We start from the raw sequence: 27,856 nt of genomic DNA, 5'->3' as shown, positions 1-27,856 counted from the left end.
ACCATTCTGGTGAATCTCTGCTACATCACATTTCTAAGACCTTGAAGTCCTTTCTAAAATGTGGTGCCCTGAATTGAACATGTCTGCCCATTTTACCAGTCTTTCTGCAACCTCCTGAAGTCCATTACTGGATTCAGATTGTTTACTGGATTTCTGAGTTTCATGTCATCTGCAAATTTTAAAATTTTGCTCTGTATACCCAAGTTCAGGTCATTAATATATATCAAAAAGAGCAATGATCCAAATACCATGCCAAGGAGAACACTACTGTATATATCCCTACAGTCTGAAAAACAACCATTCACCACTGCTCTGTTTTCTGTCTCTTAGCCCTTGAATTCATCTTGCCACAGCCCCTTTAATCTCATGGGTTTAACTTCTGTTAAAAAGTCTATTCTGTGGTACTTTGTGAAATAATTTAATCAAATATGATTTGCCTTTAACAAATCCATGCTGACTTTCATCCTTAAGCCCATACTTTTCCAATAATTTTATCCCAGTTTATTGAATCTACTGATGTTAGGCAGACTGGCATGCTGTGTTTATCTCTGTGCACTTTTTAAACAAGGGTGTCACATTGAAATCCTCCAGTCTTCTGGCATCACTCCCACATCCAAGGAAGATTAAAAAAAGGTGACAAGAACGTTCATAATTTCCACCCCTAATTTCCTCAATAATATACGATAGATCCCATCTGGATCAGTTGGCTTTTCTACCTGAAGAATGGACGACACTTTTGTACCTCTCTCTTTGTCTTTTTTCAAAATCAGATCCAATATCACTACTGACTCCTCCTTTCCTGCTACTTTGGTAGCATCCTCTTCTCTAAAGAAGACAGATGTATAGTACTCACTCAGCCATGCCCCCTTCCTCCACAAAAAGTTTTTCTGGGGTAAAAACAGAAAATGCTGGAAAAACTCAGCGGATCTGGCAGTATCTGTGGAGCGAGAAACAGAGTTAACGTTTCAAGTCTGTATGACTTCTTCAGAGCTAAAGAGAAGTAGAAATGTGATAGATATTATACTGTTTAAGAGCGGGTGAAGCAAAATAGAAGGTGAGGGATAGGTGGGAGCGATGGAGAGATTGACAAAGATGCCATGGACACAAGACAAAGGGAGTGTTAATGGTAGTGTAAGGAAAGTGCTGTTAGTGGTATAAAGGTAAGATAGCAGAATGTTAATAGCCAAACAAGGATCAGCTCTGTGAAAGCACAGCTTAGAAACAAGTAACAGATGGCCCTGTCGGTGGTTGGGTAGGGGGCGTGTGGGGAAAAAGGATTTAAAAATTTTTTTAAATTGCATTAAAAAGGGGGTATAGATGGAGGAGGGAATTCATGGTCTGAAGTGGTTGAACTCAATGGCCAGAACTTAGGCCCCGTGGTGGGTGCACGCCCAACCCGACATAACGTCAGGTGTGCGTCCCGACGTCACATGGCACTCGCGCGATATTTTGCTCGGCGGGCCTGTACTAAAGTTGGAAGATCACCCGCCAACAATTAAGCAGGCAATTCAGCTCATTAACGGCCCAATTGTAAACAATTTTTCATGGCCCATCCTTTGTGATCTGAAGGTTAAAGTCAAAATGGCAAAGGGCAAGCAGGCAGGGGCTGGCAAGAAAGGTGCCAAGAAAATCATTAAGAAGGCCCCACCGTAGAGCAGCCAGAAGAGGAAGAAAGCCAGGAAGGAGAGTTACTCCATTTACATCTACAAAGTGATGAAGCAGATTCACCCCCGACACCGGCAACTCTTCCAAGACCATGAGAATCATGAACTTGTTTGTCAATGACACTTTCGAGCGCATTGCGGGCGAGGCTTCCCGCCTGGCCCATTCCAACAAGCGCAGCACCATCAGCTCCCGGGAGATCCAGAACGCCATGCGCCTGCTACTGCCCGGGGAATTGGCCAAGCACGCCGTGTCGGATGGCATGAAGGCGGTGACCAAGCGCACCAGCTCCAAGTAAAACTCGACAAATCTAGAGAAAAAAAAATAACCATACGGTTGGCGGACAGGCCAATCGACCAGGTGGGCTTTACATTTTCGATGAAACCTCATCCAAGGGCGGGACAAAATCTGAGCTAGGATTTAAAATAAAAAGAAATATTTGGGGACTTTTTTTAAATGAGATATCCCTTCTGGTGCTTGATTGTGCTGCATGGACAGTTTTTGAAACATTTTTGTGCTTTCTTTTATTATTTGGAGGTCTGCAGCTCCCTGAGGTACCTGTCTGCCTTCAGGGAGCTCAGGGGAAGCGCCCACCAGCACCTGCGGAGACACCGGTGCCCACCCTCTTCCTACCCCCACCGGCAGTGCTGATCCTTTCTCAGGGCACGTTTCACGCTGGCTGGCCATTAATTGGCCAGCCAGCGTGAAATTGCGGGTGGTGGCCAATCGCTGTTGGAGATGCCTGATGACTGCAAATTTCAGGCCAATGTTAAGTCCAGAAGGCGGTAAAGTACCCGATCAGAAAATGAGGTGCTATTCCTCCCGTTTGTGTCAAGCTTCACTGCAACATTGCAGGAGGCCAAGGACGGACATGTGGGCATGAGAGCAGGATGGAGTGTTGAAATGGCAAGGGACAGGAAGGTCTGAGTCATGCTTGCAGACTGAGCAAAGGTGTTCCGCAAAGCGGTCACCCAGTCTGCGTTTAGTCTAGACTAAGTTTAGTCTCCCCAATGCAGCACTTCAAGCTGTACCTCCTTCAATTTTGTCCGGCCCATGTCCCGCGCATCCGCCCTCACGCCTTCTCCTCCCTCCCAGAAACATGATAGGGTCCCCCTTGTCCTCACTTATCACCCCACCAGCCTCCGCATTCAAAGGATCATCCTCCGCCATTTCCGCCAACTCCAGCATGATGCCACCACCAAACACATCTTCCCTTCACCCCCCCTATCAGCATTCCATAGGGATCGCTCCCTCCGGGACACCCTGGTCCACTCCTCCATCACCCCCTACTCCTCAACCCCCTCCTATGGCACCACCCCATGCCCACGCAAAAGATGCAATACCTGCCCCTTCACTTCCTCTCTCCTCACCGTCCAAGGACCCAAACACTCCTTTCAAGTGAAACAGCATTTCACTTGCATTTCCCCCAACTTAGTCTACTGCATTCGTTGCTCCCAATGTGGTCTCCTCTACATTGGAGAGACCAAACGTAAACTGGGCGACCGCTTTGCAGAACACCTGCGGTCTGTCTGCAAGAATGACCCAAACCTCCCTGTTGCTTGCCATTTTAACACTCCACCCTGCTCTCTTGCCCACATGTCTGGCCTTGGCTTGCTGCATTGTTCCAGTGAAGCCCAACGCAAACTGGAGGAACAACACCTCATCTTCCGACTAGGCACTTTACAGCCTTCTGGACTGAATATTGAATTCAACAACTTTAGGTCGTGAGCTCCCTCCCCCATCCCCAACCCTTTCTGTTTCCCCCTTCCTTTTTTTCCAATAAATTATAAAGATTTTCCTTTTCCCACCCATTTCCATTATTTTTAAATATCTTAAAATCTTTTATGCTCTCCCCACCCCCACTAGAGCTATACCTTGAGTGCCCTACCATCCATTCTTAATTAGCACATTCGTTTAGATAATATCACCAACTTTAACACCTATGTGTTCTTTTTTATCACCAACTTTAACTTTAACACCTATGTGTTCTTTTGTACCATTGTGGTTGACATCTTTTGATGATCTGCTTCTATCACTGCTTGTTTGTCCCTACAACCACACCCCCCCCCCACCTCTCTCTCTCTCTCTCTCTCTCCGCCCCCCACACACACACCTTAAACCAGCTTATATTTCAACTCTTTCTTGGACTCGAACTCAAGTTCTGTCGAAGGGTCATGAGGACTCGAAACGTCAACTCTTTTCTTCTCCGCCGATGCTGCCAGACCTGCTGAGTTTTTCCAGGTAATTCTGTTTTTGTTTTTGTTTTGGATTTCCAGCATCCGCAGTTTTTTTGTTTTTATCCTTCAATTTGGTCTACTGTATTCTTGCTCTCAATGCAGTCTCCGCTACAGTGGGGAGACTAAACACAGACTGGGTGACTGCTTTGCGGAACACCTTTGCTCAGTCCGCGAGCATGATCCAGACCTTCCTGTTGCAATTTCAACACATCCAACGCAAAGTGGAGGAACAGCGCCTCATCTTCCAATTAGACACTTTACAGCCTTCTGGACTTAATATTGAGTTCAACACCTGAGATCATGAATCCTCTCCTCCAATGTTACCACTTTTTTAATCCTTTTTTTTATTATTCATTTTTAATTTTTTTCAATTTCTCCCCCCCCCCCCCCAACTGGGTCATCGGTCACTTGTTTCTATGTTGTGCTGTCAAAAGCGCTGATCTTTGTTCTGCTATCTTATCTTTATGCCACTATTAGCATTTTCTTTAGTCTTTAACACCAGCATTAACATTCCCTTCATCTTGTGTCCATGACAATTCCTGACAATCCCTCTTGTGCTCCCACCTATCCCTGACCTTCTATTTTACTCCACCTGTTCCATGCTGCCCCCCCTCTAACAGTATAATATACATCACGTTTCTACTCTTTAGCTCTGAAGAAGTGACACAGACTCGAAACGTTAACTCTGTTTCTCTCTCCACAGATGCTGCCAGATCCGCTGAGTTTTTCTAGCATTTTCTGTTTTTATTTCAGGGTTCCAGCACCTGCAGTATTTTGCTTTTATCCAGGTCTTTTTGGGGTTCCTAATTGGCCCAACCTTCCTTTGACAATTCTTTTATTATTTTATGTTAACCCACTAATCTGTTCTTATGCAATCTCTTTGCCCTCTTATTCTTGTTTTAAATCTTCTCTGTATTTATATATTCAGCTTGGTGTATTATGAATCTTACATTTGCTATAGGTCTATTTTTTTTTCTCTCATTTTAATCTCTATTTCGTCATCCAGGGAGCTTGAGCTTTGGATGTCCCTCCTTTCCTATTCGTGGGAATGTGCCTGCTGTGTACCCAAACATGGAATCAGCAATCTTCCTACAGTAAGCAAAAAGACTGCTTGGTTTAGTGGCTAAACTCTGGTCTTTGAACATAATGATAGGGGTTCAAGCCCTAAATACCCGCCTTCCCAGGACTTGAGCATATAAGCTGGTGTAGTACTGATGGAGCTGTTCACTGTCAGAGGTAGCAGCATTTGGTTGAAACATTATGCTGAATCCGTCTATAGTTTCAGGTGGTAAAGATGCTATCGTAACGTTTAAAGGGGAGAGGGTTCTCTTGATGTCCTGGCTAACATTCAGTCACCCATAAGACATAGTAAACTGAACCACAGATGTTTGAAGCACAAAAGTAGAACATTCAGCCCATTATGTTTCCTAGCTCTTTGCCAGAGGAATCCAAAATCAATTGTGCAGTCCATGCATTCTCCTATAGCCCTGTATCTTCTGTTTCAAATATTTATCCACTTTTTCCTTAAAGATACTGTGATACCATGAAACTTTCAATCCAGATTGACCATGGTCTTATTGAATGACAGAGCAGGCTTGCAGAGCCAAATGGCTACTCCTGCTCCTATTTCTCATGCCTTAAGATCATATATTCAATTGCTCCCTGTACAAAGCACTCCATTCACTAACAATCACTGTATAAAAATATTTATCCCAATCTCTCTCACTATCAACACCAATTTTAAACCGATGACACCCCCATCACTGATTCTGTGACCACAGGAAGCAGTTTTCTTTCCTTATTCACCCTAAGAAAATGCTTTGTTATTTAAAAAAAAACTTTCAGTAAGGTTAAGCAGTCATTCACCTATATGTTGAATACAATATTGGTCCTGTTGCCTCTGTAATAGTGAATGTAATACAGATTAATTCATTGTATGTTAATTGTTTCTAAGAGATGTAATAGGGTATAAATGTGAATTATTTCCATTGGAGGAAGCGCCACCAGCTCTTCAGCCCACTCCCATAGAAGCACAAAGCTGATTTCAACCTCCACAGAGTTTATTTTAAATTGAACATTTTGTTTTATGAGAGCCAAAGAAAATGAAAGTTCTTTATTTTCCTGAACGTTTCTATTTCCTTCTGTAACATGTATGTCATTTTGTCACCAATGTTAACAACTGTCCACCCTGAGAATTGGCTCTCCCATAAACACATTCCACATCGCATCATTACCACCTTTGACCCTTAATGTGTGTAACAGCTAAGCTTGTCCATATTATACATTCATCATGACTAGTGAATAGGTCTCTGTTTCAGTATCATTCATATCAGATACTGGCCCTCTTCACTTTACAGTTTGAAGAAAGCCATAGCATCGAGCTAATTAAGTAGCCTTGGTCACAACTTTAACTGTTCTTCCATAAGTGACTCAAGGTTTTGTTTTTTTTAATTTTCCTGAAGCAGGTTCACATTGGGGGAGATGGTGACGTAGTGGTAATGTGTCTGGACTAGTAATCCAAAGGCCCAGGCTAATTGTTTGGGGAGGTGGATTCAGATCTGCCACGGCAGCTGGTGGAATTTAAATTCAGTTAATAAAGCTGGAATGTAAAGCTAGTTTCAGTAATGGTGACCATGACAACTATCATCAATTGTCATAAAAACCCATTCACTAATGCCCCTTGAATGAAGGAAATCTGCCATCTTTACCCGGTCTGGCCTACATGTGACTCCACACACACACCAATGTGGTTGACCAGCTGCCCTCTGAAATGGGCTAGCAAGCCACTCAGTTCAAGGGCAATTAGGGATGGGCAACAAATGCTGGCCTTGCAAGTGACACCCACATCCCATGAAAGAATTAAAAAAGACACTGCTGATCTCTGATAGCTTTCTCTGAAGCAAGAATGGATGCCTCATTGGTGGCCCAATTTGAGCACTTAGAAAGTCAAAACAGTAGTAAAATTCCGCCCTTAAAATGCATAGAGCTGTGTAGTTTGTTACCATTGTGTTCTGTATCTCCTGATTCACTATCTCCACTGGGTATTGATCCAGCTCAGAATGTAGCTGCTGCTAGCATTGAAAGCTTGCTTTCGCAGGAAGATTTGTGGTTTATTTATGTTCTTGTAACTGCGGAAAAGCTTAAAGCTCCTCAGTTCTAGCTCCTTCAGAAGGCTGTACCAATACCGAACAACATCACTGTCGTTTCCACTGACCTCGAATCCAGGCCAGTGTAAATGTATTGCAAAAATCAATTGTCCAATTTCTTCAATGACATTTTCTAGAATTAAGTTTTCCAGGATCTTCCACTCTGCACTCTCCAAGTCTGCCTTGAGAACATCAATCTAGGAAGAGAAAACAGATTTGATGGGACATGCATTCGGAAATCACTGATACACAAACAGATTGAACGGCAATATATCGAACTAATCAGTGTCACGACTGCTAAATGACCCCATGCCAGAAACCTGTGCACAACATCTAGGTTGGTACTGCAATGCAGTACTGAGTGAATGCTGCACTGTCAGAGGTGCTGTTTTTCAGATGAGACGTTACACCAAGGCCAGATCTTCCCTCTCATGTAAAAGATCCCATGGCCATATTGAAGAAGAGCAACGGGGTTCTCCCTAATACATCAGTCAATAATTATCTCTCAACCAACATTATATGACCATTCTCACATTGCTGTTTGTGAAACCTTTCTGTGTGCAAATTGATTTTTACAACAACAGTTTTATGGTCATCATTAGACTTTTAATTCCAGATTTTTTTTAATTGAATTGAAATTCCACCACTGCCATGGCAGGATTTGAAACTCAGTCTCCAGAGCATTATGTTAGGTCTCTGGGTACTAATCCAGCGACAATACCACTATGGCATCGCCTCCCCACCATTGACTATTTAATTTTACTTTTTTATTTGAAGTATCATTTGCCTGTTAATTCATGTTTAATTTATGTTGTTTTTGATTCATTTAAAGAAAAAGTTATAAAAAATGAAATCTTGATTATTTCTTTATTTGGGGGTCATTCAGTAAATTTGGTTATTTTTGTTTACAGTTTCCCCTTGGGACTCGTAACAAAATACATTGCTTATTGTAGGGCTGAGCCACACAGACCAGAAAAGACTAGACTCAGCCTCCAGTGTGTTTAGTATTAGCCAGAGTAGTAGATGGGGTGTTACGAGTGGCCTTAGTGCAGCTCAGCAAGGTAATGTCAAATTAATCTCCTGGTTTTTGTCCATCCATCCCATGCTGGAAACTGTGTGGACATCTGATGAGGGTTGGAAAATGGATATTGGGGTGAGGGTTGCTAGCTCTGTGGAACCATGAGGGGATATCTTATGAGAGAAAAGAAAAAGGGGGTTTAAAAAATATTAAGAGTATTATTCTTCAACACACAGAAGAGAATTTGTTGCTTTAATGGGCACTTTAGTGTAATAATAAGTACTAAGCCTAGACAAAATAATTTTTTAAAGTTCACATTTATTTTTTTTTTATGTCTGTGTCTGCTAGTGACAGATATCAATGGTGGTAAATAGAATGCTTCTCTATATTTGGTACTCCATGCCATCTCCTTCTGTTTTGTCCCAGCAGTTGGCTTTCCCCCAGTTAGCAGCATCTCCCACACCAGTGTATTTCCATTCTCTGTACCAGTCGACCTTTTGGTCTCTCTGATTAACGGTATAAATTCAGCAATAATGTGCACCAAATTCTGGGTAGCTTTGTGCTGGTTTGAATCTTCTCAACTCATTCCACATAGAGCCGTTGCGACAGAGGGTGCTGAGCAGAGGATTTCCATCATGTCATCTGAACTGGATTTAAATCCAGGTCCCAGGCATGGAACAGCAGTGTTGTAACACACCATGACCCAGTAATCCAGTAATTTCTTCTTAATTTATTTGTATTCTTTAGAAAAGCGTATCATTTAGAGGGCTTCCCCACATGCAGCCTCGCATCCAGACATTGCAGCCCTGTTGATTATGATGGCTCAGGGAAATTTTCCTGATGCTCCTTGAATATTTGTGACAATGGTTTCAGCTTGTTTACCAACCTAATTCTGGCTGACTAATTTTTGTTTTGCTTTTGCTAAAACGTGACAGAAAGTAGTAGGTTCACAGAGATTAAACTAGGGATCATGTAAAACCTATGACAAATTTCCCCCCTCTTTTCCACTGCCCCACCACCCCAACTTTTTGTTTGAGCACATTAGTTTCTCTTTTTTACCTCTATTCTGCCTTGGCCTCCTAGGTCATTCATGTCTTACATACAGCCTGATGACCCACTTCCAGGCGACTGTCGATGCCAATTTGAGTTAACGTCCGAGGTGTGCTGCAGCAGGACACTATCCAATTTTCCCTGCCTATGTCTGCAGCAGGGACAGTGGAGCCACGGGATTCTGTCCGCAGCAGCTCAGCTAGGCCCAGGCAGCTAGACGAAGAGGCTAAACCTGCATTGTCACTGAAACAAAATTGGGTTCCAGGCCACCAGCCATGCATGAAAACTAGTCTACTCTAAATGTTGCCGTGAGCCGAGAACAAGGAATTTTCTATAAATAAAGAGCTTCCGTTATCAGAAGTCCCCATGCCACCCTCTTCCTTCACACGCTCTGGAAACCTTGCAGGGTGAGAAAGCAGATCAAAACTGGAAGACCGCAATAGTGGCCCACCCAAAATCTAGCAAGGACAATGATCGCAGTGGTGAGAGAGGACCACTAGATAGGCTAATCCAAACCCACTAACTGAACTCTTAGAACCAAGATCAAACCAGTTGCTTCAGTCCTTAAAGTCCAAAATCAAAGGGAGCAAATGCATCAAATATTCTCCTCACAACCACCAAATCAGTATATAGGAACATGTGGAGATGAGTGGGCCATTCAGTAGCTCAAGCCAGTTCTACCATTTAATTAAATCATGTCTGACCTGTACATTAACCTATCTTTACCCATAAACCTCAATATTTTTACCTTACCAAAATCTATCAATTTTGAAAATTTCACTTGACCCAGCATCCACAACCTTTTGGGAGAGAGAATTCCAGATTTCCACTGTCTTTTGTGTGAAAAAGTTCTTTCTGATTTCACTTCTGAACGGCCTAGTTTTAATTTGAAGATTGTCACTTACTTCTGGATTCTCCTACCAGAGAAAGTAGTTTCTCTTTATCTACCTGAGAAAATCCTTTTATCATTTACACAATTAGATCACCCCTCAACCTTCTAAACTCAAGAGAATAGAAGCCAAGCCAAGCTCAAGGTAAAAGAAGGTTAAAATAGCAGTGCCATCTCATGTAGTATGGTTTAAAATAACAATAGTTGCTGAAGCCAGCAAGTCAATTTGAAAGAGAGTTTACTATGAAAGAAAGACTTGTTCCTTTTATTCAAATACGTACACACATTCTATTACTTTGTGGCATTTGTATAGATAAGTCATTGGCAGTAACTGCCTCAGGGGTACCAATCTCTACCACTGAACACATTTGAATGTAATACAATGATGTGCAAATGAAATTTGAGGTCCATTCCCAAAGAAAAAAACTGTTTATGCTTCTTCCCATGTGCAATCCAAAGATATGTCTGGAAAAGCCCTAAATGCATTAAGACTGAACTTCATGAGCTGATTTGGGACTAGCTGTTCTACTCAATAACACATGGCTCTCAATCATCACCAAAGCAAAAGCTTGTACAACACTCCAGGCAGAGCCGACTGACGTGAAACCTCTAAATTAACAAGAGCTGCAAGTTTGAATAAGCGTACCTATTAAAAAGGGTTATGAGTTGCAAATGTTATTGAACCATCTTCAGTGGAATTATCATTCCCCCTTGAATTCATGTAAGATTTTAGATCCAATTTTAAAATGGACTGAGGGAAAACGCACATTCAATTAAGGTAGTCCTGCTAGTCTCCATCCTCCCTGAGGGTTGGTTACAGTAACAAACAATGATAAGTCCATTGCATCTGCACAGTGTGTTGTCATGGAAACAGGAACATTTGCATTTCCCATAACAACCGAGTAAGCACAAACGATGAGCTCAGCCAAGCTCCAACAATGAAATTGGTCTTAACCCGAAAGAAAATCATAAGCAATGTCATTTTGTTTTAACTGTCAGTTAAACTTTTTTTCATTCATTCATGGGATGTGAGTATCACTGGCAAGGCTGACATTTATTGCCCATTCCTAATTACCCTTGAGAAGGTCGTGATTCTTGAACCGCTGCAGTCCATGTGGTGTAGGTACGCCCACATTAGGCAGGAAACCCCAGGGTTTTGACCCAGTGACAGTGAAGGAAAGACAATATATTCCCAAGTCAGGATGGTGTGGGCTGGGTGGGGAACTTGCAGGTGGTGGTGTTCCCATGAGTCTGCTGCTGTTATCCTTCTTGTTTGGTAGAGGTCGTGGTTTTGGAAGGTGATGTCGAAGGAGGCTTGATGAGTTGCTGCAGTGCATCTTGTAGATGGTACACACTGCTGCCACTGTGTAATGGTGGTGGAGGGAGTGAATGTTGAAGGTGGTGCCAAACAAGCTGGCTGCTTTGTCCTGGATGGTGTCGAGCTTCTTGAGAGGTGTTGGAGCTGCACTCATTCAGGTAAGTGGAGAATATTCCATCACAGTCCTGACTGGTGTCTTGTAATGGTGGACAGGCCTTGGGGAGACAAGAGGTGCATTACTCACCACAGCATTCTCAGCCTCTTGTAGCCATAGTATTTATATCCAGTTAAATTTCTTGTCAAGGGTAAGCCCCAGGATGTTGATAGTGTGGGATTCAGCGATGGTAATGCTGTTGAATATCGGGGGGAAATAGATTAGATTCTCTCTTGTTGGAGATGGTCATTGCCTGGCACTTGAGAGGCACAAATGAATATTTGTCACACCAACCCAAGCCTGAATGTTGCCCAGGTCTTGCAGGTACAGGTTGCTTCAGTATCTGAGGAGCCACAAATGGTGCTGAACATGATGTAATCATCAGCGAACATCCCCACTTCAGACCTTGTGATGGAAGGAAGGTCATTGATGAAGCAGCTGAAGATGGTTGGGCCTAGGAGATTACCCTGAGGAAATCCTGTAGTGATGTCCTTGGGCTGAGTTGATTGACCTCCGACAACCACAACCATACTAGGTATGACTCCAAGCAGTGGAACATATTCCTCTCTGATTCCCATTGATTTCAATTTTGTTCAGGCTCCTTGATGCCACACTCAGTGGTACACTTACCTCCAAAGGTTATGGATTCAAATCCACTCTGGGACCTGGGCATATAATCCAGGCTGATACTTCAGTGCTATACTGATCAGGTGCTACTCTGCCTGAGTTGTCATCCTTTGGATCCTGTTTTAAACCAAGGTCTTGTTCAGGCAGATGTTAAAGATCCCACACCATGGCGAAACGATAGACTTGCTACTTTTACTAGCTGTAATAATTGCTGTATTTCAAATCTAATTCATTGTAAAGCATGGGGTGTTTCAAAGCGACATAATAAAATTGGTGATCTTGGACGTGATTTATTAACACCAACCAGAAATGTATATTCAGTGTTAAAATGTGTTTTGAATGTTTTGATACTTCAGGTTCCATAAAAAAAATCTGCAGACCGGCATCACAGAGGTTCCACTGGAATTGTGTCTGCTGATGTGGCCTGGCATTGATTCTGCCCACATTTATAGGTTCAGTAAGAGGGCGCACAATTTACATGATGCTAACGGCTGTTTGCACCAGTATAGTCTCCGCCATCCACCCGCTCCTTACTGCTGGTGGTGCTTGGGTGCCCTCCCCAAGAATCAATTGTACAACCACGACCCACACTCCCAACCTCAATCTTCTGTAAAACGAGGACAACCATTTTTTAAAAATTTACCTTTTCTTTAAGGGATCCAGATCATTACTTGGCTCACCTCCAGAAGGGCCCACTTGCACCCATCTAAAGGCTGGTATACCTCATCTCCGCGGTGCCCTCTGGTAACGTGCTGGATCCCCACTACCTGGGGAAGTAGGAACTGGCAGTGTAAGGAGTCACCATCCCTTCAAGGTCACAGGCAGACACTTGTCACTTACAAGCCAAGCGGAAAATTCAGGTGATAGGGAGGGGCTCAGTTTAATGAGGCTTTTCTGGAAAGTTCCACTGGATTTCTGCTGGAATCCACAAGTAAATTCAGAGTCTTTAAATGACCTGGTTCTTCAAAATTTATGGACTTATTAAGTACAGTGCGTTGCAAAGCTGACCCAGAACACGATTATTCTCCCTTTACAAAACATCAGATCAGCTGTACGTGTTTTTTAAAAATTTACATCTACAGATAGGAATTATTATTTACTTTATTTCTTTTGCAGACAGGAGATTGATAAACTTCGGCTTCGTAGACCAGGATCGTTATATAGCCACATGCCTAATGAGTGCAGCCTCACTTGGAGGAGGTGGAAAGGGGAGGAAGTGGAGGGATGGTCTGCAAACTCAACACAAAACAGTCAGAGGCAGGCAGTGGGTGAGTGATGATGTCAGAGGCAGGCAGTGGGTGAGTGATGATGTCAGAGGCAGGCAGTGGGTGAGTGATGATGTCAGAGGCAGGCAGTGGGTGAGTGATGATGTCAGAGGCAGGCAGTGGGTGAGTGATGATGTCAGAGGCAGGCAGTGGGTGAGTGAAGATGTCAGAGGCAGGCACATCAAGCTCCTCACCACACATCTTGGTGGTGGCATAATGATATTGTCACTGGACTAGTAATCCAGAGACCCAGGGTAATGCTCTGTGGACCTGGGTTCAAATTCTACCACAGCAGATGATGAAAGTTAAATTCAATAAGAAATATAGAATTAAAAGTCCAATGATGGCCATGAAATCCATCTGGTTCACTAATGTCCTTTAGGGAAGGAGATCTGCTGTCCTTCTGGCCTATATGTGACTCCAGACCCACAGGAATGTGGTTGGCTCTTAAATGCCCTAGCAAGCCACTCGGTTCTCAAGAGAAATCAGGGATGGGCAATAAATGCTAACCCCTGATGCCCACATCCCATGAACAAATATAAAAAAAAACATATCAGGTGAGGAAGAACATCTGAACATACATAGGGCCCCTTGAGCCTGCTCTGGCATACAATATGATCATGACAAAAGATACTAGACTCCTTTGGTGATGGACTGGTAGGTGGAAAGGCTAGCAAAATGGTATGGGAAGGTGCCAGGGGAATGCCCAATGTCTTTCCACCACCATGACGTTTTCTGTCTGCTTAGGTCTGGAGGAAAATCATGGGGACGTTAAAAAATTGGGTTTTTTTTGTCATTTTCTTCGAGCTTTTTTCTTTACCAGATATAAACATATTGAAAACTGGGAAAAAAGGCTGATTGGCTGCCAGTCAAGCATCATCCAATTGGATAATCAGTCTTCTTCCTTTCCAATTGATATAGGAGGCCACTGATTCACAAAGACGGATGTTTTGGCTGACTAATGGCTGGAGCGTGGGGGCAACCCTCCAGGAATACATTTAATCACAGTTGGCAACCCTATGCCTGCCCTCAGCCTCCCCCTCGCCAGAACCCTGGCGCCCAGACTCCACTTACCTGTCTCTGAGGACACACAGCCATCAGTGTGCCCTTGTCCTGCAGATGCAGTCCCAGCAGCGGCCACCAGGAGTCAGGTGGGCCGCCGGTCCTCTAATTGGGATGGGGAACACTTCAGGGTGGGTGCCATCCTTAATAAGACAGCAGCCCCAGTGGCAGACACCTAATTGGATCTCTCCCCTCCCACCCCTGCCACATGTTGAGCCACTGCTTCTGCAAAATTCTGCCCCAGGTAGCTGGCTGTTAAAAGTGGGAAGTTGCAAACTTCCACTGGCACCAATGAATAACATGTCAGTTTTGCGGCAATAAAGAGTTCCTTGAGATTTTCAACCACACTTGTTGCTCTGCCTGTGGGGAGGGCTGGAGACAGCGAACAGAATGTATGAAAACACAGAACATAAAACTGTTAACAACACATCGCCCCTGGGCACTCTGCCACAAATTGAGGACAAGCAACATTTATGCTACTGCTGTTTCCAAAAGTGGAAACATTAGTGATGGGCACTGGCAAGGTTAAAAAGTGGAAATAAATGAGAAATGCTCGGTTTTAATGGAATGATAAGTGAGCTGGTTCTACAATGACCCGCTCTACCAGATTATGGCCCAGAAAGTAAAGAGCAACATTTATCCCCATTATTTCTCCACTTGCGATAAGAGAATGGCAAAACAGTTCACTGCAAAGTAAGATTGGTTACAATTAGTTTAGCACAGAGTTGTAAGCTCTTAATTATTCCCTACTGCATGAGGAATTGCCACGGATGATAATATTATTGTTTCTGTTACTTATTCATTTACTATTCAGTACATTCATTTTGCAGCTGAAGGCTAAAACAAAGTCTAAATGACGTGTAATTATGGCCACATTTTGAAGGTTATAAAAGGAAGACTTGTATTTATATGGCACCCTTCGTATCCTCAGGTAATTCCAAAGTGCTTCACAGCCAATGAGGTATTTTTGAAATGTTGTCACTGCTGTAATGTAGGAAACATAGCAGCCAATTTTCACACAGCAAGCTCCCACAATCTACAATGTGATATCCTGTGAAGCGTAGATTACAATCAATAGTTAAAGCAATCTGAAGAAAGGTTTTCAGTTCCTTATTTCGGGCAAGTTATCAAACTTTCCCAGGTATCAGGGCAAGCGCAGCACTCCTGAGAATGTAGGGAAAAAAGTGATCCTAAAACACAGTAGTCAAAAATATCCAGAGTAAAAAAGTAGATCAGACGTAAAGAAGAAATTTCCACTTGTGAGGGAGTCTAAGACTCGAGGTCATAATGTAAGATAGGCCAGCATTTTTCCTATGGCGGGTGGGCTGGCTGGGAGTGGGCAGGGGCAGGCGCGGAGCTGATCGCCGCCCACGATCGGCTCTGCTCTGCCATTTTACATGGACGGGCCAAATAAGACCCGCCCAGCGTAATATGCGGCCAGTAGCGCTCAGTGCTACCTGTGTGGGTGGTGGGAGGGGGGAGAGTCGGGCCTGTGCTCTATCGTGCATGCGTGCGAAAGAGCGCAGCAATCTCCCTGAGAATAGATGTTAAAATAATTAAAGAATTGATTTTAAAATTTATTTAAACATGTCCCCTCATGTGACTGTGTCACATGGGTGGGGAAATGTTTTTATATTTATGAAAATGTATTTATGGATGAGGTTTCCTGAAAAATGTGAAGGCCACTCACGCTTTCTGCCTGCCCACAAACCTTAAGGTTGGACAGCCAACGTTCTCAAGTGGCTCAAGTGATTTCTTAATGGCCTTAACAGGCCGTTAACATTTTGGCAGCACACAGCCGACTCCGCGATGGCGCGTGCCCAATGTCATCACGTGCCATTTTACGCATCGGCATGTCGGGCCCACCCCTGCATGCTGACTGGAAAATTCTGCCCATAATCACTAATGAATCCATTAGGGAATTCAGGAGCCACATCTTTATCCATAGAGTGGTTAGAATGTGGAATTCATAACATGGAGTAGTTGAGGTGAATAGCATTAACACATTTAAGGAAAAGCTAGCTGAAGACATCAGGGAGAAAGCAATAGAAGGATATACTGATAGGGTTATATGAATGGGGATAGAAGGAGCATAGATGCCGACGTAGGTCATTTGGGCTGAATAGTCTGTTTCTTTGCTGTAACTCTATGTAAGGACATCCTACCAGAGTTAGCAATCTTCGTTTATATACTAAATCCAGGCAAACATGACCCTGAAATTTCAATTTCTCGTATGTATCAGTTCTACATCCCTCTGCTTAATGAATAATGTGGATAATCCACCTTGTGCTTTGAACCTTCCCTCAAACAACTGCTACTTTGAAAATATTAAACACCCCCAAAGAACTCTCAAACTAGCTCCCTGGCTGATATCTTTTATCCTTGATACCAGCCATGTATAACCAGCATTCCAAGCAGCCAATCAGAGCCATAGAGCCTCAAACTGCAGAGAGAAGTAATACTATAATTAATGTGCCTACACGAGACACAAATGCCACAAAGAACTGATGTCAGCCATACTTGGAAAGATAGAAAAGAGCAGCCATAGGAAATCAAGGAATTCAGATTCAGGAAAACTACAGACTTAAATAGCTTACAGTGGAAAAGTGCCACAGTGGTGCATTCGTGTTAGTGTAGATAGAATCTGAAAAAGGCCAGGGAGTAGCATTTACTGGGAAATAAATCAGTTGGTGTCCTCAATACTGGACCATCCAGAAACCTGAACAAATGGCCATTAACAACTAGAGAACTTCTCTTTAATTCCTGGCAAGATCCAATTTGGATGTAATCCCTTAACAGAACAATATTCATATGCTGAAATCTTTGCTTCCCAAGTGTTTTCATTCAGCTATGTTATCAAAAAGCCTAGATACGAAATAGATGAAATAGTTAAATGGAACAGCTAAGTGCCTTGAGCACTATTTTTTTAAACATTCCTGAAGGATATTAGATCTCACATAGTAAACCTCCTAGAAGGTTTGTAGTATTATCTCTCTCAGATCTGGTAGGATTTTTTGTGATAGTCCATAAATACCTTATACTCAGAGAGCTAGCACCAGAGCCAAAAACTAATTACAAATAAGAAATTACTTGAGATTTCCTACAGGCATCTGATAAAGTATGGTGCTAGTCTGGAACCCCTGGGTAGGATTTCCTGTCCAGTTATACTGGTCCCCCAACATAATTAGCAGGCACAGGAAGAAAGCAGACAAGAAACAGTTTTGCTGGCTCCTTCCCATGTGGCGCCACCACAGTGTTTTCACACCAGAATCGAGGTTGGGCACAAGTTGGTCCAGAAACTGCAAAGGTGGGATATCTCGTGGATTTCCTCTTCATCTTTAAGATTGTATTATTTCTTGTGTTGCAAGTTGCTGGAAAAGTGTGAATTGACAATGGTGTGGGGAGGGCAAAGGAGCATCTGGGACCTCTTAACTTGGGTTCCGATGGTCTATCTCCTGAACCAATGAAATTTAAGGACAGGGGAAGTAAACAGAGTGAGCAACGGTGCAGAAAATAGCACAAATTGAAGTCAAAGCTGATTCAGAAAGGGAAATAAAGAGAGGGAAAGAAAGACTGATTTAGATTGGGCCTGGGCTTGGGGTTTTAAATAAAGTTCTCAAGTTGTCCTGCCAGAGCTTCAGACATTAAAGACTGGCTTAAAAATTTTGGAAGCATCAGGCTGCGTGCTCCGAGGTTTTTTACATCAGCCGGTCTGTCAGTGTGAAGTCAGTTTCACTAATTCTGAACTTCGGGCAGCTTCGGGGTTCCAATCGTTTTTTTGAAAAGCCCACCGGAAAACCACAAAACTGCCTGAAGGTCAGAACAGCAGTGCAGCAACTGTCAAGAGTGTTCTCCGTTCAGAAATGGTTAGTGATATCCCCGCAATTTTAGGAACAATTGGTGTGTTTGGTTGGGGTGGGGGGGGGTGGCGGTGGGGATAGCATTAGACCTCCAATTTCACCATTGCTACAGTCACTCTGCCTATTACATGCAGGTGTAATGAAAGAAAGATCAAACCAACATTTATACAGCACCTTTCATGATGTCCCAAATTGCTTTACAGCCAATTATTTTATTTTGAGTTGTAGTCACTGGTATATTGTAGGCAATGTTATCAAATGGCAGAGCAGGATCAAAGGGCCAAAAGGGCTTATTCCTGCTCCTAATATATTTCCATATGTTCATATGTCATTCTGAATGGTTGAGATGAGCTGGACTAGGAAGCCCTTGTTATCCATAATTATCTTGCGAGCAGAGGTTGGAATCATGGATGGAGTTCTGTTTATTTTGTTGCTAATGAAAGTTTACTGTGAGCGGGCTTTGTGGGGTGAAATTGCCAGGATAGGAGTGCATAATGAGCTCATAATGAAACAGTAACCAGTTTTACACTGCACATGATTCTCAAGAGTCTTTTCCGTTGACTTCAATCTTGTCCTTTGGTCCACTTACCCCACTCTATCTTGATGCTTTTTACGAGCTTTTGAGAAATGGAAATATTGTGATAAAGTTGTGTTGCATAGTAGATACTGAAAATATATTGTTCTGAGAAGCAAAAATCAGCAGAGTCTTCAGACTTGCTGATCAAGAAAACACATTTAATTATGAACCATTCAGTCTTTGTCCTCTGGCCTCTTAAAAGTTGTGTCACACAGAGACACCTGAGGGTTCTAAAACTTCTCAAGGGCAGTGAAGACCTATGTTGTTCAATTATACCACTTTGTTGCTCAGGAGTCATTTGATCTTTCTATCCTGAGAGATTACTAATAAAATAGAATCCAATTGCACCTATTGTATGAAATGATTATATTGAGTAATATCATGCATCCAGATAGAGAAAGTCTTTGACTACTTCCACAGAATGGAAAAGATCTTGTGCAGTTTATCTGGGTTGCAAGTATTGAATCTTTCCCCAAATATGAATTGGCAGATGGTTCAATGTGTAGAACATGTTAATGATAGCTGAGACAGTCACTGAAATCAGTGTTATTGTCTGCACAGCGTTATAAATAACTATTGGGATATTTTCCTGTCAAATTAACAATATTACACGATGCTATTCAAGTACTCTCTGGTTTGTTTAATGGTTGTGGTGGGATCACCTAAAGGGTGCATACAAACTAACAGTGCATTATATCATTGCCACTCTTTATATATGCAGCGTGGGTCATTAATATTTCGGACAATATTTGTAACCAGATGCCAACAATGGGTGTTATCATTTTACTAGTACCTTTCTGTAATAGTTTGGTGAATTGATTGGTGGCGAATCTTGAAAGGGGAAAAAGTAGCATGCATGATTGAGGGGGGAGGGTTAAAGTGGGGAAGAGGGTATAAGGGACCAGAAACAGGAGAAGTGCCAGGGCCCAGGATTTCTCTCCCTGGCCCTAACTATCCCCACATTGGTATCAATTAAAAGGTGTTGAAGTCAAGAGGTGCAGGATAAGCATTGACAGGGGGGGTAAAATTCAACTGCAACAGCAGCACATGCAGGCATTAGCAAATCACCAGCCCCTTTTCACTCTGCCCGTGTTTCCTTCTTGCTGCAGTCAGGTGAGGTAAAAAAAACAGGTTGCTGATTTGCTATCACAGAAGTTCAATTTCATCTCCACAACCATCAAAAATATTGATGCCATGTGTCAACTGTGACTCAATTGGTAGCACTCCTGTCTCTGAACCTGAAGGTTGTCAGTTCCAAGTCCCATTCCATGACTTGACTACAAAAAAAAAATCAAGGTTGATGCTCCAAAGCAGTACTGAGGGAGGGCTACATTACTAATGATGCTGTATTTTGGATGTGATGTTAAAGCAATGTCTTGTCTCATCTGTCAAGTGTATGTAAAGGATCCCATGACTATTTTGCAGAAGAGCAAGGAAGTTATCCCCACTGTCTTGGTCAATATTTATCCCTCAGTCAACATAAAAACAGATTATCTGCTCATTATCACATTGCTGCTCGTAGGAGCTTGCTGTGTGCAAATTGGCTGCCATGTTACAATAATAAATACACTTCAAAAGTACTCTTTTTTTTAAATTCATGCATGAGATGTAAATGTCATTGGCTAGGCCAGCATTTGTTGTGCCTCCCTAATTCTCTTTGAGAAAGTGATGGTGAACTTTCATCTTGAATCACTGTAGGTATATCCATAGTGCTGTTAGGAAGGACATTACAGTTTTTTTGACCCACTGACAGTAAAAGGAATGGTGACATAGTTCCAGTTCAGGGTGATGTAGGGCTTGGAGGAGAACTTGCAGGTGCTGGTATTCCCATGCGTCTGCTGCCCTTGTACTTCTAAGTGGTAAAGGCCCTGAGTTTGGAAGGTGATGTCAAAGTAGACTTGGCAAATTGCTGCAGTGCACCTTGTATATGGTACACACTGCTGCCACTGTGCGGCGTTGCTGGAGGGAATTAATGTTTCAGATGGTGAATGAGCCGCCAATCAAGCGGTCTGCTTTGTCCTAGATAATGTCGAGCTTCTTGCATGTTCTTGAAGCCCATTATTCATTGGTTGTAAAGTGTTTTGTGGCATCCTGAGGTTGTGAAAAGTGCTATATAAATACAAGTCTTTCTTTGTTCTTCAGAGGATAACGGAGAAATTATCCAACTTTGTGCTGCCAGTAGCTACATTGTACATATTGGAAATCTGGGCATGAGCTACACATGATTTTCCCAACTATCGTTCTCAATGTCTGGGTAATCCAGCACAATGCGTGCCTGAGTTTCTGATATACACAACTGAAATGGCCAGATCTCTGTGGTAGTCAAACAAAGTAATAAAATATCCTCCATTTGAATTCCAGGGAGCAACTTTACAAGTCCACTAATTGCAGGCTGATAAGAATGGTGAGTATTTATTGCTGGTGGCCCTCTCTTTTGCTAAAGATCACCTTTCATTCAAGAACCTCATTGTGAATGGCCTCCAATGCCTGATGTGGCTATCGACCAGTCTGGCAAAAGACCATTTTAAAAAACACACAGAGCTTTAAGGGAAGCTAGTAGCCCTTTAACAACTGCTGTCTCCCTGTGATATTGCTATCTCTAGGCAATTATTTTTCTCCCTTGACACGAAACAAAACAATGTTGTGGGTCCGAAAATACTGCACCATCACAATTTGTGCCTCTGGCATTAAAAAAATACCCAAACCAAAAATGATCTTGGTATTCTCTCAGCATTCTATCACTACGTGATAGATTAGTTTATACACCTACAGGCACAGGCCAGGCCAACACTTAGTGCAATATTCAGCTGCTTCTTGAAGATGCTACCCTTCACTTTCATAAGGGATTAGATATAAGTTTTATAAGTAAAAATGTGCTGGGTTAGTTATGAGAAAAGAACAGGGGAGTGGATATTATTGGATAGTTCTTTCAAAGAGACAGCACAGGCACAACAGGCCAAATGACCTCCTGCTGTTTTGTATGATTCTAGAATTATGCCAGATGCACAGTGACCTTGATGTAGTATTTTCAGCTCCAAAGGATTGTTTGGTCTCATGTTGAGGAGGAAAAGAATTCTGTCTAGGGAAAGCAATTAGTTTCATGGGGAGATCCACAGTCTTAGCTGCTGTTGATTTCTAATCAAAAACCAATCAGATTTCTGACTTGGTTTTGGAATGTTAATACAAGCAAACCTGCAGACTCGTAACCAGATGTTAAGATGAGATTCTGTTGTAGCCAGATGTCTTTTTTTTTCATTCATAGGAGGGGTGTCGCTGGCTAGGCCAGCATTTATTGCTCATCCCTAATTGCCCTAGAGAACTGAGTGGTGAGCTGGGCCATTTCAGAAGACATTGAGGAGTCAACCACATTGCTGTGGGTCTGGAGTCACAAGTAGGCCAGACCAGGTAAGGACGGCAGATTTCCTTCCCTAAAGGACATTAGTGAACCAGATGGGTTCTTACAACAATTGATAAGGGTTTCATGGTTATCATTAGACTTTTAATTCCAGATTTTTTTTATTGAATTCAAATTTCACCATCTGTCTGGGTCTCTAGATTAGTCCAGTGACAATACCACTACACCACCACCTCCCACTGTTTTTTAAGTTCTTTCACAGGATGTAAGTGTCACTGGCAAGGCCAGCATTTATTGTCCTTGAGAAGGTGGTGGTGAGCTGCCTTCTCGAACTGCTGCAGTCCTTGTGGTGTAGGTACACCCACAGTGCTGCTGGGAGGCAGTTCCAGGATTTTGACCAAGCGGCAGTGAAGGAATGGCAATATATTTCTGAGTCAGGATGGTGAGTTACTTGGAGGGGAACTTCCAGTTGATGGGGCTATTCCCATGCGTCAGCTGCACTTATTCTCTGGATGGTAGAGGTTGCAGATTTGGAAGGTGCTGTCGAAGGAACCTTGGTAAGTTGCTGCAGTGCATCTTGTAGATGGTACACACTGCTGCCACTCTGCATCAATGATGGAGAGAGTGAATGTTGAAGATGGCGGATGGGATGCTAATCAAGAGGGCTGCTTTGCTTAGGATGGTGTCAAGCTTTTTGAATGCTGTTGGAGCTGCATTCATCCAGCCAAGTGAGAGTATTCCATCACACTCCTGACTTGTGCCTGGTAGATGGTGGACAGGCTTTGGGGAGTCAGGAGGTGAGTTAGTCAGCGCAGAATTCCCAGCGTTTGGCCTGCTTTGCAGCCACAGTATTTATATGGTTAGTCCAGTTCAGTTTCTGGTCAATGGAAACTCTCAGGATGTTGATCATGGGGGATCAGTGATGGTAATGCCATTGAATGTCAAGGGGACAAAACTGGATTCTCTCTTGTTGGAGATCGTCACTGCCTGGCACTTCTGTGGCACGAATGTTAGTTGCCATTTATCACTCCATGCCAGAATATTGTCCAGGTCTTGTTGCACATGGACGCAGAATGCTTCAGTATCTGAGGAGTCGCGAATGGTGCTGAACATTGTGCAATCATCTGTGAACATCCTCAATTCTAATCTTATGATGGCGGGAAGGTCATTGATGAAGTAGCTGAAGATGGCTGGGCCTTGGACACTACGCTGAGGAACTCCTTCAGTGATGTCCTGGGATTGAGATGATTGACCTCCAACAACCACAACCATCTTCCTTTGTGCTAGGTATGACTCCAACCAGTGGAGAGTTGTCCCTCTGATTCCCATTGATTCCAGTTTTGCTGGGGCTCCTTGGTGCCGCTTTTGGTCAAATGCTGCCTTGATGACAAGGGCAGTCACTCTCACCATACCTTGGGAGTTCAGCTCTATTGTCCATGTTTGGACCAAGGCTGTAATAAGATTAGGAGCTGAGTACCTGGCGTAACCCAAACTAAGCATCCGTGAGCAGGTTATTGCTAAGCAAGTGCCACTTAATAGTACTGTTGATGACCCCTTCCATTATTTTACTGATAATCGAGAGTAGACTGATAGCGTGGTAATTGGCTGGGTTGGATTTGTCCTGCTTTTTGTGTACAGGACATACCTGGGCAATTTTCCGCATTGTTGGGTAGATTCCGGTGTTGTAGCTGTATTGGAACAGCTTGGCTAGGGGCACGGCAAGTTCTGGAGCACAAGTCTTCAGTACTATTGCCGGAATATCGTCAGGTCACATAGCCTTTGGAGTATCCAGTGCCTTCAGCTGTTTCTTGATATCACGTCGAGTGAATCAAATTAGCTGAAAACTGCATCTGCGATGCTGGGGACCTTTGGGGGAGGCTGAGATGGATCATCCACTCGGCACTTCTAGCTGAAGCTAGTTGCAAACGCATCAGCCTTCCCTTTTGCACTGATGTGCTGGGCTCCCGCATCATTGAGGATGGGGATATTCATGGAGCCTAGTCCTTCAGTGAGTTGTTTAATTGCCCACCAATGGATGTGACAGGACTGCAGAGCTTAGGTCTGATCCCTTGGTTGTGGGATCGCTTAGCTCTGTCTATCACTTGCTGGCTACACTGTTTGGAATGCAAATAGTCTTTTGTTGTGGCTTCACCAGGTTGACACCTCACTTTTAGGTTTGCCTGGTGTTGTTCCTGACATGCCCTCCTGCACTCTTCATTGAAACAGGGTTGATTCCCTGGCTTGGTGGTAATGGTAGAGTGGGGGATATGCTGGGCCATGAGGTTACAGATTCTGATTGAGTACAATTCTGCTGCTGCTGATGGTCCACAGCACCTCAAGGATGCTCATTCTTGAGCTGCTAGATCTATTTGAAATCTATCCCATTTAGCACGGTGGTAGTGCCACACAATACGATGGAGGATATCTTCAATGTGAGGGCAGAACTTTGTCTCCATTAGGACTGTGTGGTGGTCACTCCTACCAATACTGTCAAGGACAGATGTATCTGCGGCAGGCAGTTTGGAAAGGACAAGGTTAAGTAGGTTTTTCCCTTGTGTTGGCTCCCTCGTCACTTGCTGCAGACCAAGTCTAGCAGCTACACCCTTTAGACTCGGCCAGCAGGGTCTGTGGTCTTGCTACCAAGACATTCTTCATGATAGACATTCAAGTCCCCCACCCAGAGTACTTTCTGTGCCCTTGTCACCCTCAGTACTCCTTCCAAGCGGTGTTCAACATGGAAGAGCACTGATTCATCAGCTGAGGGAGGGCAGTACATGGTAAATCAGTAGGAGGTTTCCTTGCCCATGTTTGACCTGATGGCATGAGACTTCTGGCCATCCAGGATTGATGTTGGGGACTCCCAGGTCAACCCTTATGGCTTTTGGTCTCTGCTGAGTCTTTTCTGTTGGTGGGACAGGACTTATCCAGAAATGGTGATGATGGTGTCTGGGACATTGTCTGAAAGGTAAGATTCTGTGAGTATGATTATATCAGGCTGTTGTTTGACTAGTGTGTAGGACAGCTCTCCCAATTTTGGCACAAGCTCCCAGATGTTAGTAAGGAGGATTTTGCAGGGTCGACCGGGCTGTGTGTGCTGTTATTGTTCCCGGTGCCTAGGTCAATCCGTCTGGTTTTATTCCTTTTGTTAGGGTTAGAGGCAATTCAATACAACTGAATGGCTTGCTGGGCCATTTCACATGTAGGCCAGACCAGGTAAGGATGGCAGATTTCCTTCCCTAAAGGGCTTTAGTAAACCAGATGAGTTTTTACAACAATTGAAAATGGTTTCTTTGTCACTCTAACTGAGAGACTAGCTTTTTTAATTCCAGGTTTTATTAACTGAACTTAAATTCCACCAGCAGCCATGGTGGGATTTGAACCCTTGCCCCCAGAGCATTAGCCGGACATCTGGATTACTAGTCCAGTGACATTATGGGGAGGCAGTGGCATAGTGGTATTCAAATCCCACCAAGGCAGATGGTGAAATTTGAATTCAATAAAAAATCTGGAATGTTGATTGTCGTAAAAATCCATCTGGTTCACTAATGGCCTTTAGGGAAGGGAGTCTGCCGTCCTTACCTAGTCTGGCCTATATGTGACTCCAGATCCACAGCAATGTGGTTGACTCTTAAATGCCCTCTGAAATGGCCTAGCAAGCCATTCAGTTCTCAAGGGCAATTAGGGATAGGCAATAAATGCTGGCCCAGCATGAACAACTAAAAAAAGCCTATCTTCCCTGTTCGTCCCTTTGTTGCAAATATGAAATTTGCAAGTTTGTTAATTAGGACTGTCTGATTTAAGGTAAAGTAGTGAAGGGGGTCATGAATTCAGCTGGGTGGCTTGGTTCCTATGGGAACAGTGAGCCCATATTGTTTTACTGGGAAGAATATGCAAGATATCCATACCTGCAGACAACGTCAAGAGCATCTGTGATAACTCTGGTTAGACCGTTAGTTTCCATGTCTCACAAGGAAGTGTTAGGAATGTCAGGTTATGTAAACGGTTACACTTTAAAATGTCTGTTTCAAGATAGAATAGAGTTGGGAGTCTAAATGATAGTTAACTGGCATTTCCACTTGGATGCAAGACTTATGTGATTATGTTTTTCTTAAGATATACCTGAACCTCACAGCAGGTCAGTCTGCAAGAATCTGAGAGAGAGAGAGAGAAAAAGAGAGAGATAGAGAGAGAAAGAGAGAGAGAGAGAGAGAGAGAACAGCGAAATGGAGGCAGCCAGTCTCAATTGTTTACCATGCAGAACGCGGGTGGGAGCTCAGGCTCGGATGGAAGAGACCAAGTTTGTGAAGATTTAAACGAGACTGGAATGTTTGCATAGCTTTGGTTAGACGTAGGAACCTCCGGGGTAACCCCTCACAGTGGAAGTCAGTTCAGGAATTGGAAGTTATCTGGCTGGAAAAAGATAAAGGAAGCAAATCATCAGGAGCTTAGAATAGCTTTGGACTCGTTCTTGGAGAATGACATGTCCACTTAAGGGACAGAGTAAAGTATAACTGTGGAGGGGGATTTTCAGTTGTTTTAAAAGTTAAGTGGGGAAAGTCTTCTGTAGTTTAGATTATAAGTTCCCAGCTGAATAGTATTTAGATCGTGTTACTTTTAGTTTGCTTGTTACAGTAAAAGCCTTAAAATGTGAAATCTTTCATGTGATCCTTCCAGTCAGTCACTAGAAATTCAAATTTCTTTTCAAGGTTAGCAACCTCTATAGGGATCATAATATCTTTTCTATATACGTCATGGAAATGATTAAAATTTTGAACATCTGACTATTCAGAAGAGCCCCTTTGATCTTAAAATGTATCTGCTCCGGCTTAAATTTAAATCCCACATCATATCCAACACTAAGGCTCCTTACACCCACCTCCGCAACATTGACATGGCTGAAACACTCAAATGTATTATTATCACCTCAAGATTCAATTCCTCTAGCATTCTCCTTCCCAGCTTACTGAGTTCTATACAAATTCCAATTTGTGCAAATTTCTATCTCATTCCATCCCACTTACCCATCACCCCTTCTACTTTTCTACTGATTCCATGAATTCCAATGCAATGAATTAAAAATCCTTATTTTTATCTACAATCCTGCCATGATTTAGCCTCAGCCTACCTTTACATCCTCTTCATGTCTCGGCCAATGACCCTCAACCCGTGGCCTGTTGGGCCTTCTGTGGCAGAGCCTTCATTCAGCTGCACATTCTGGGCTCCCCTCCATGAGCCCTTCTCCCTGCATTTAAAACCTTTCCTAACTCTTCATCGCTCAACCTCCACACACTCTTATGTGAAGCAGGCTGGGACATTTCAGCCTTCTGGACTGAATATTGAATTCAACAACTTTAGGTCGTAAGCTCCCTCCCCCATCCCCACCCCCTTTCTGTTTCCCCCTTCCCTTTTTTTTCCAATAAATTATAAAGATTTTCCTTTTCCTACCTATTTCCATTATATATATATAAAAAAACCCACTAGAGCTATACCTTGAGTGCCCTACCATCCATTCTTAATTAGCACATTCATTTAGATAATATCACCAACTTTAATTTTAACACCTATGTGTTCTATTGTACTATTGTCGTTGACATCTTTTGATGATCTGCTTCTATCACTGCTTGTTTGTCCCTACA

The 27,856-nt window shown here is 43.1% G+C and overlaps 1 protein-coding gene across 2 annotated transcripts in view; it reads right to left on the bottom strand.

Annotated features, from left to right (window-relative positions):
• The window catches only part of LOC121278154 (methyltransferase-like protein 24), a 106,780-nt gene that overhangs the window by 13,198 nt on the left and 65,726 nt on the right, over positions 1-27,856 (bottom strand). The window contains exon 3 of one of the 2 annotated variants that reach the window (XM_041188270.1): positions 7,114-7,242. In XM_041188270.1, the coding sequence (XP_041044204.1) occupies positions 7,114-7,242 (129 nt within the window). Of the gene's footprint in view, positions 1-6,724; positions 7,243-27,856 lie in introns of those variants that run through there. The other variant, XM_041188271.1, reaches the window with a different exon arrangement.

Source organism: Carcharodon carcharias, chromosome 5 (assembly GCF_017639515.1).
Source record: "Carcharodon carcharias isolate sCarCar2 chromosome 5, sCarCar2.pri, whole genome shotgun sequence".
In the NCBI taxonomy this organism is placed as follows: Eukaryota; Metazoa; Chordata; class Chondrichthyes; order Lamniformes; family Lamnidae; genus Carcharodon; species Carcharodon carcharias.
The sequence above is the reverse complement of the archived record's forward strand: the minus strand, read 5'-3'. Positions and strand labels throughout refer to the sequence as shown.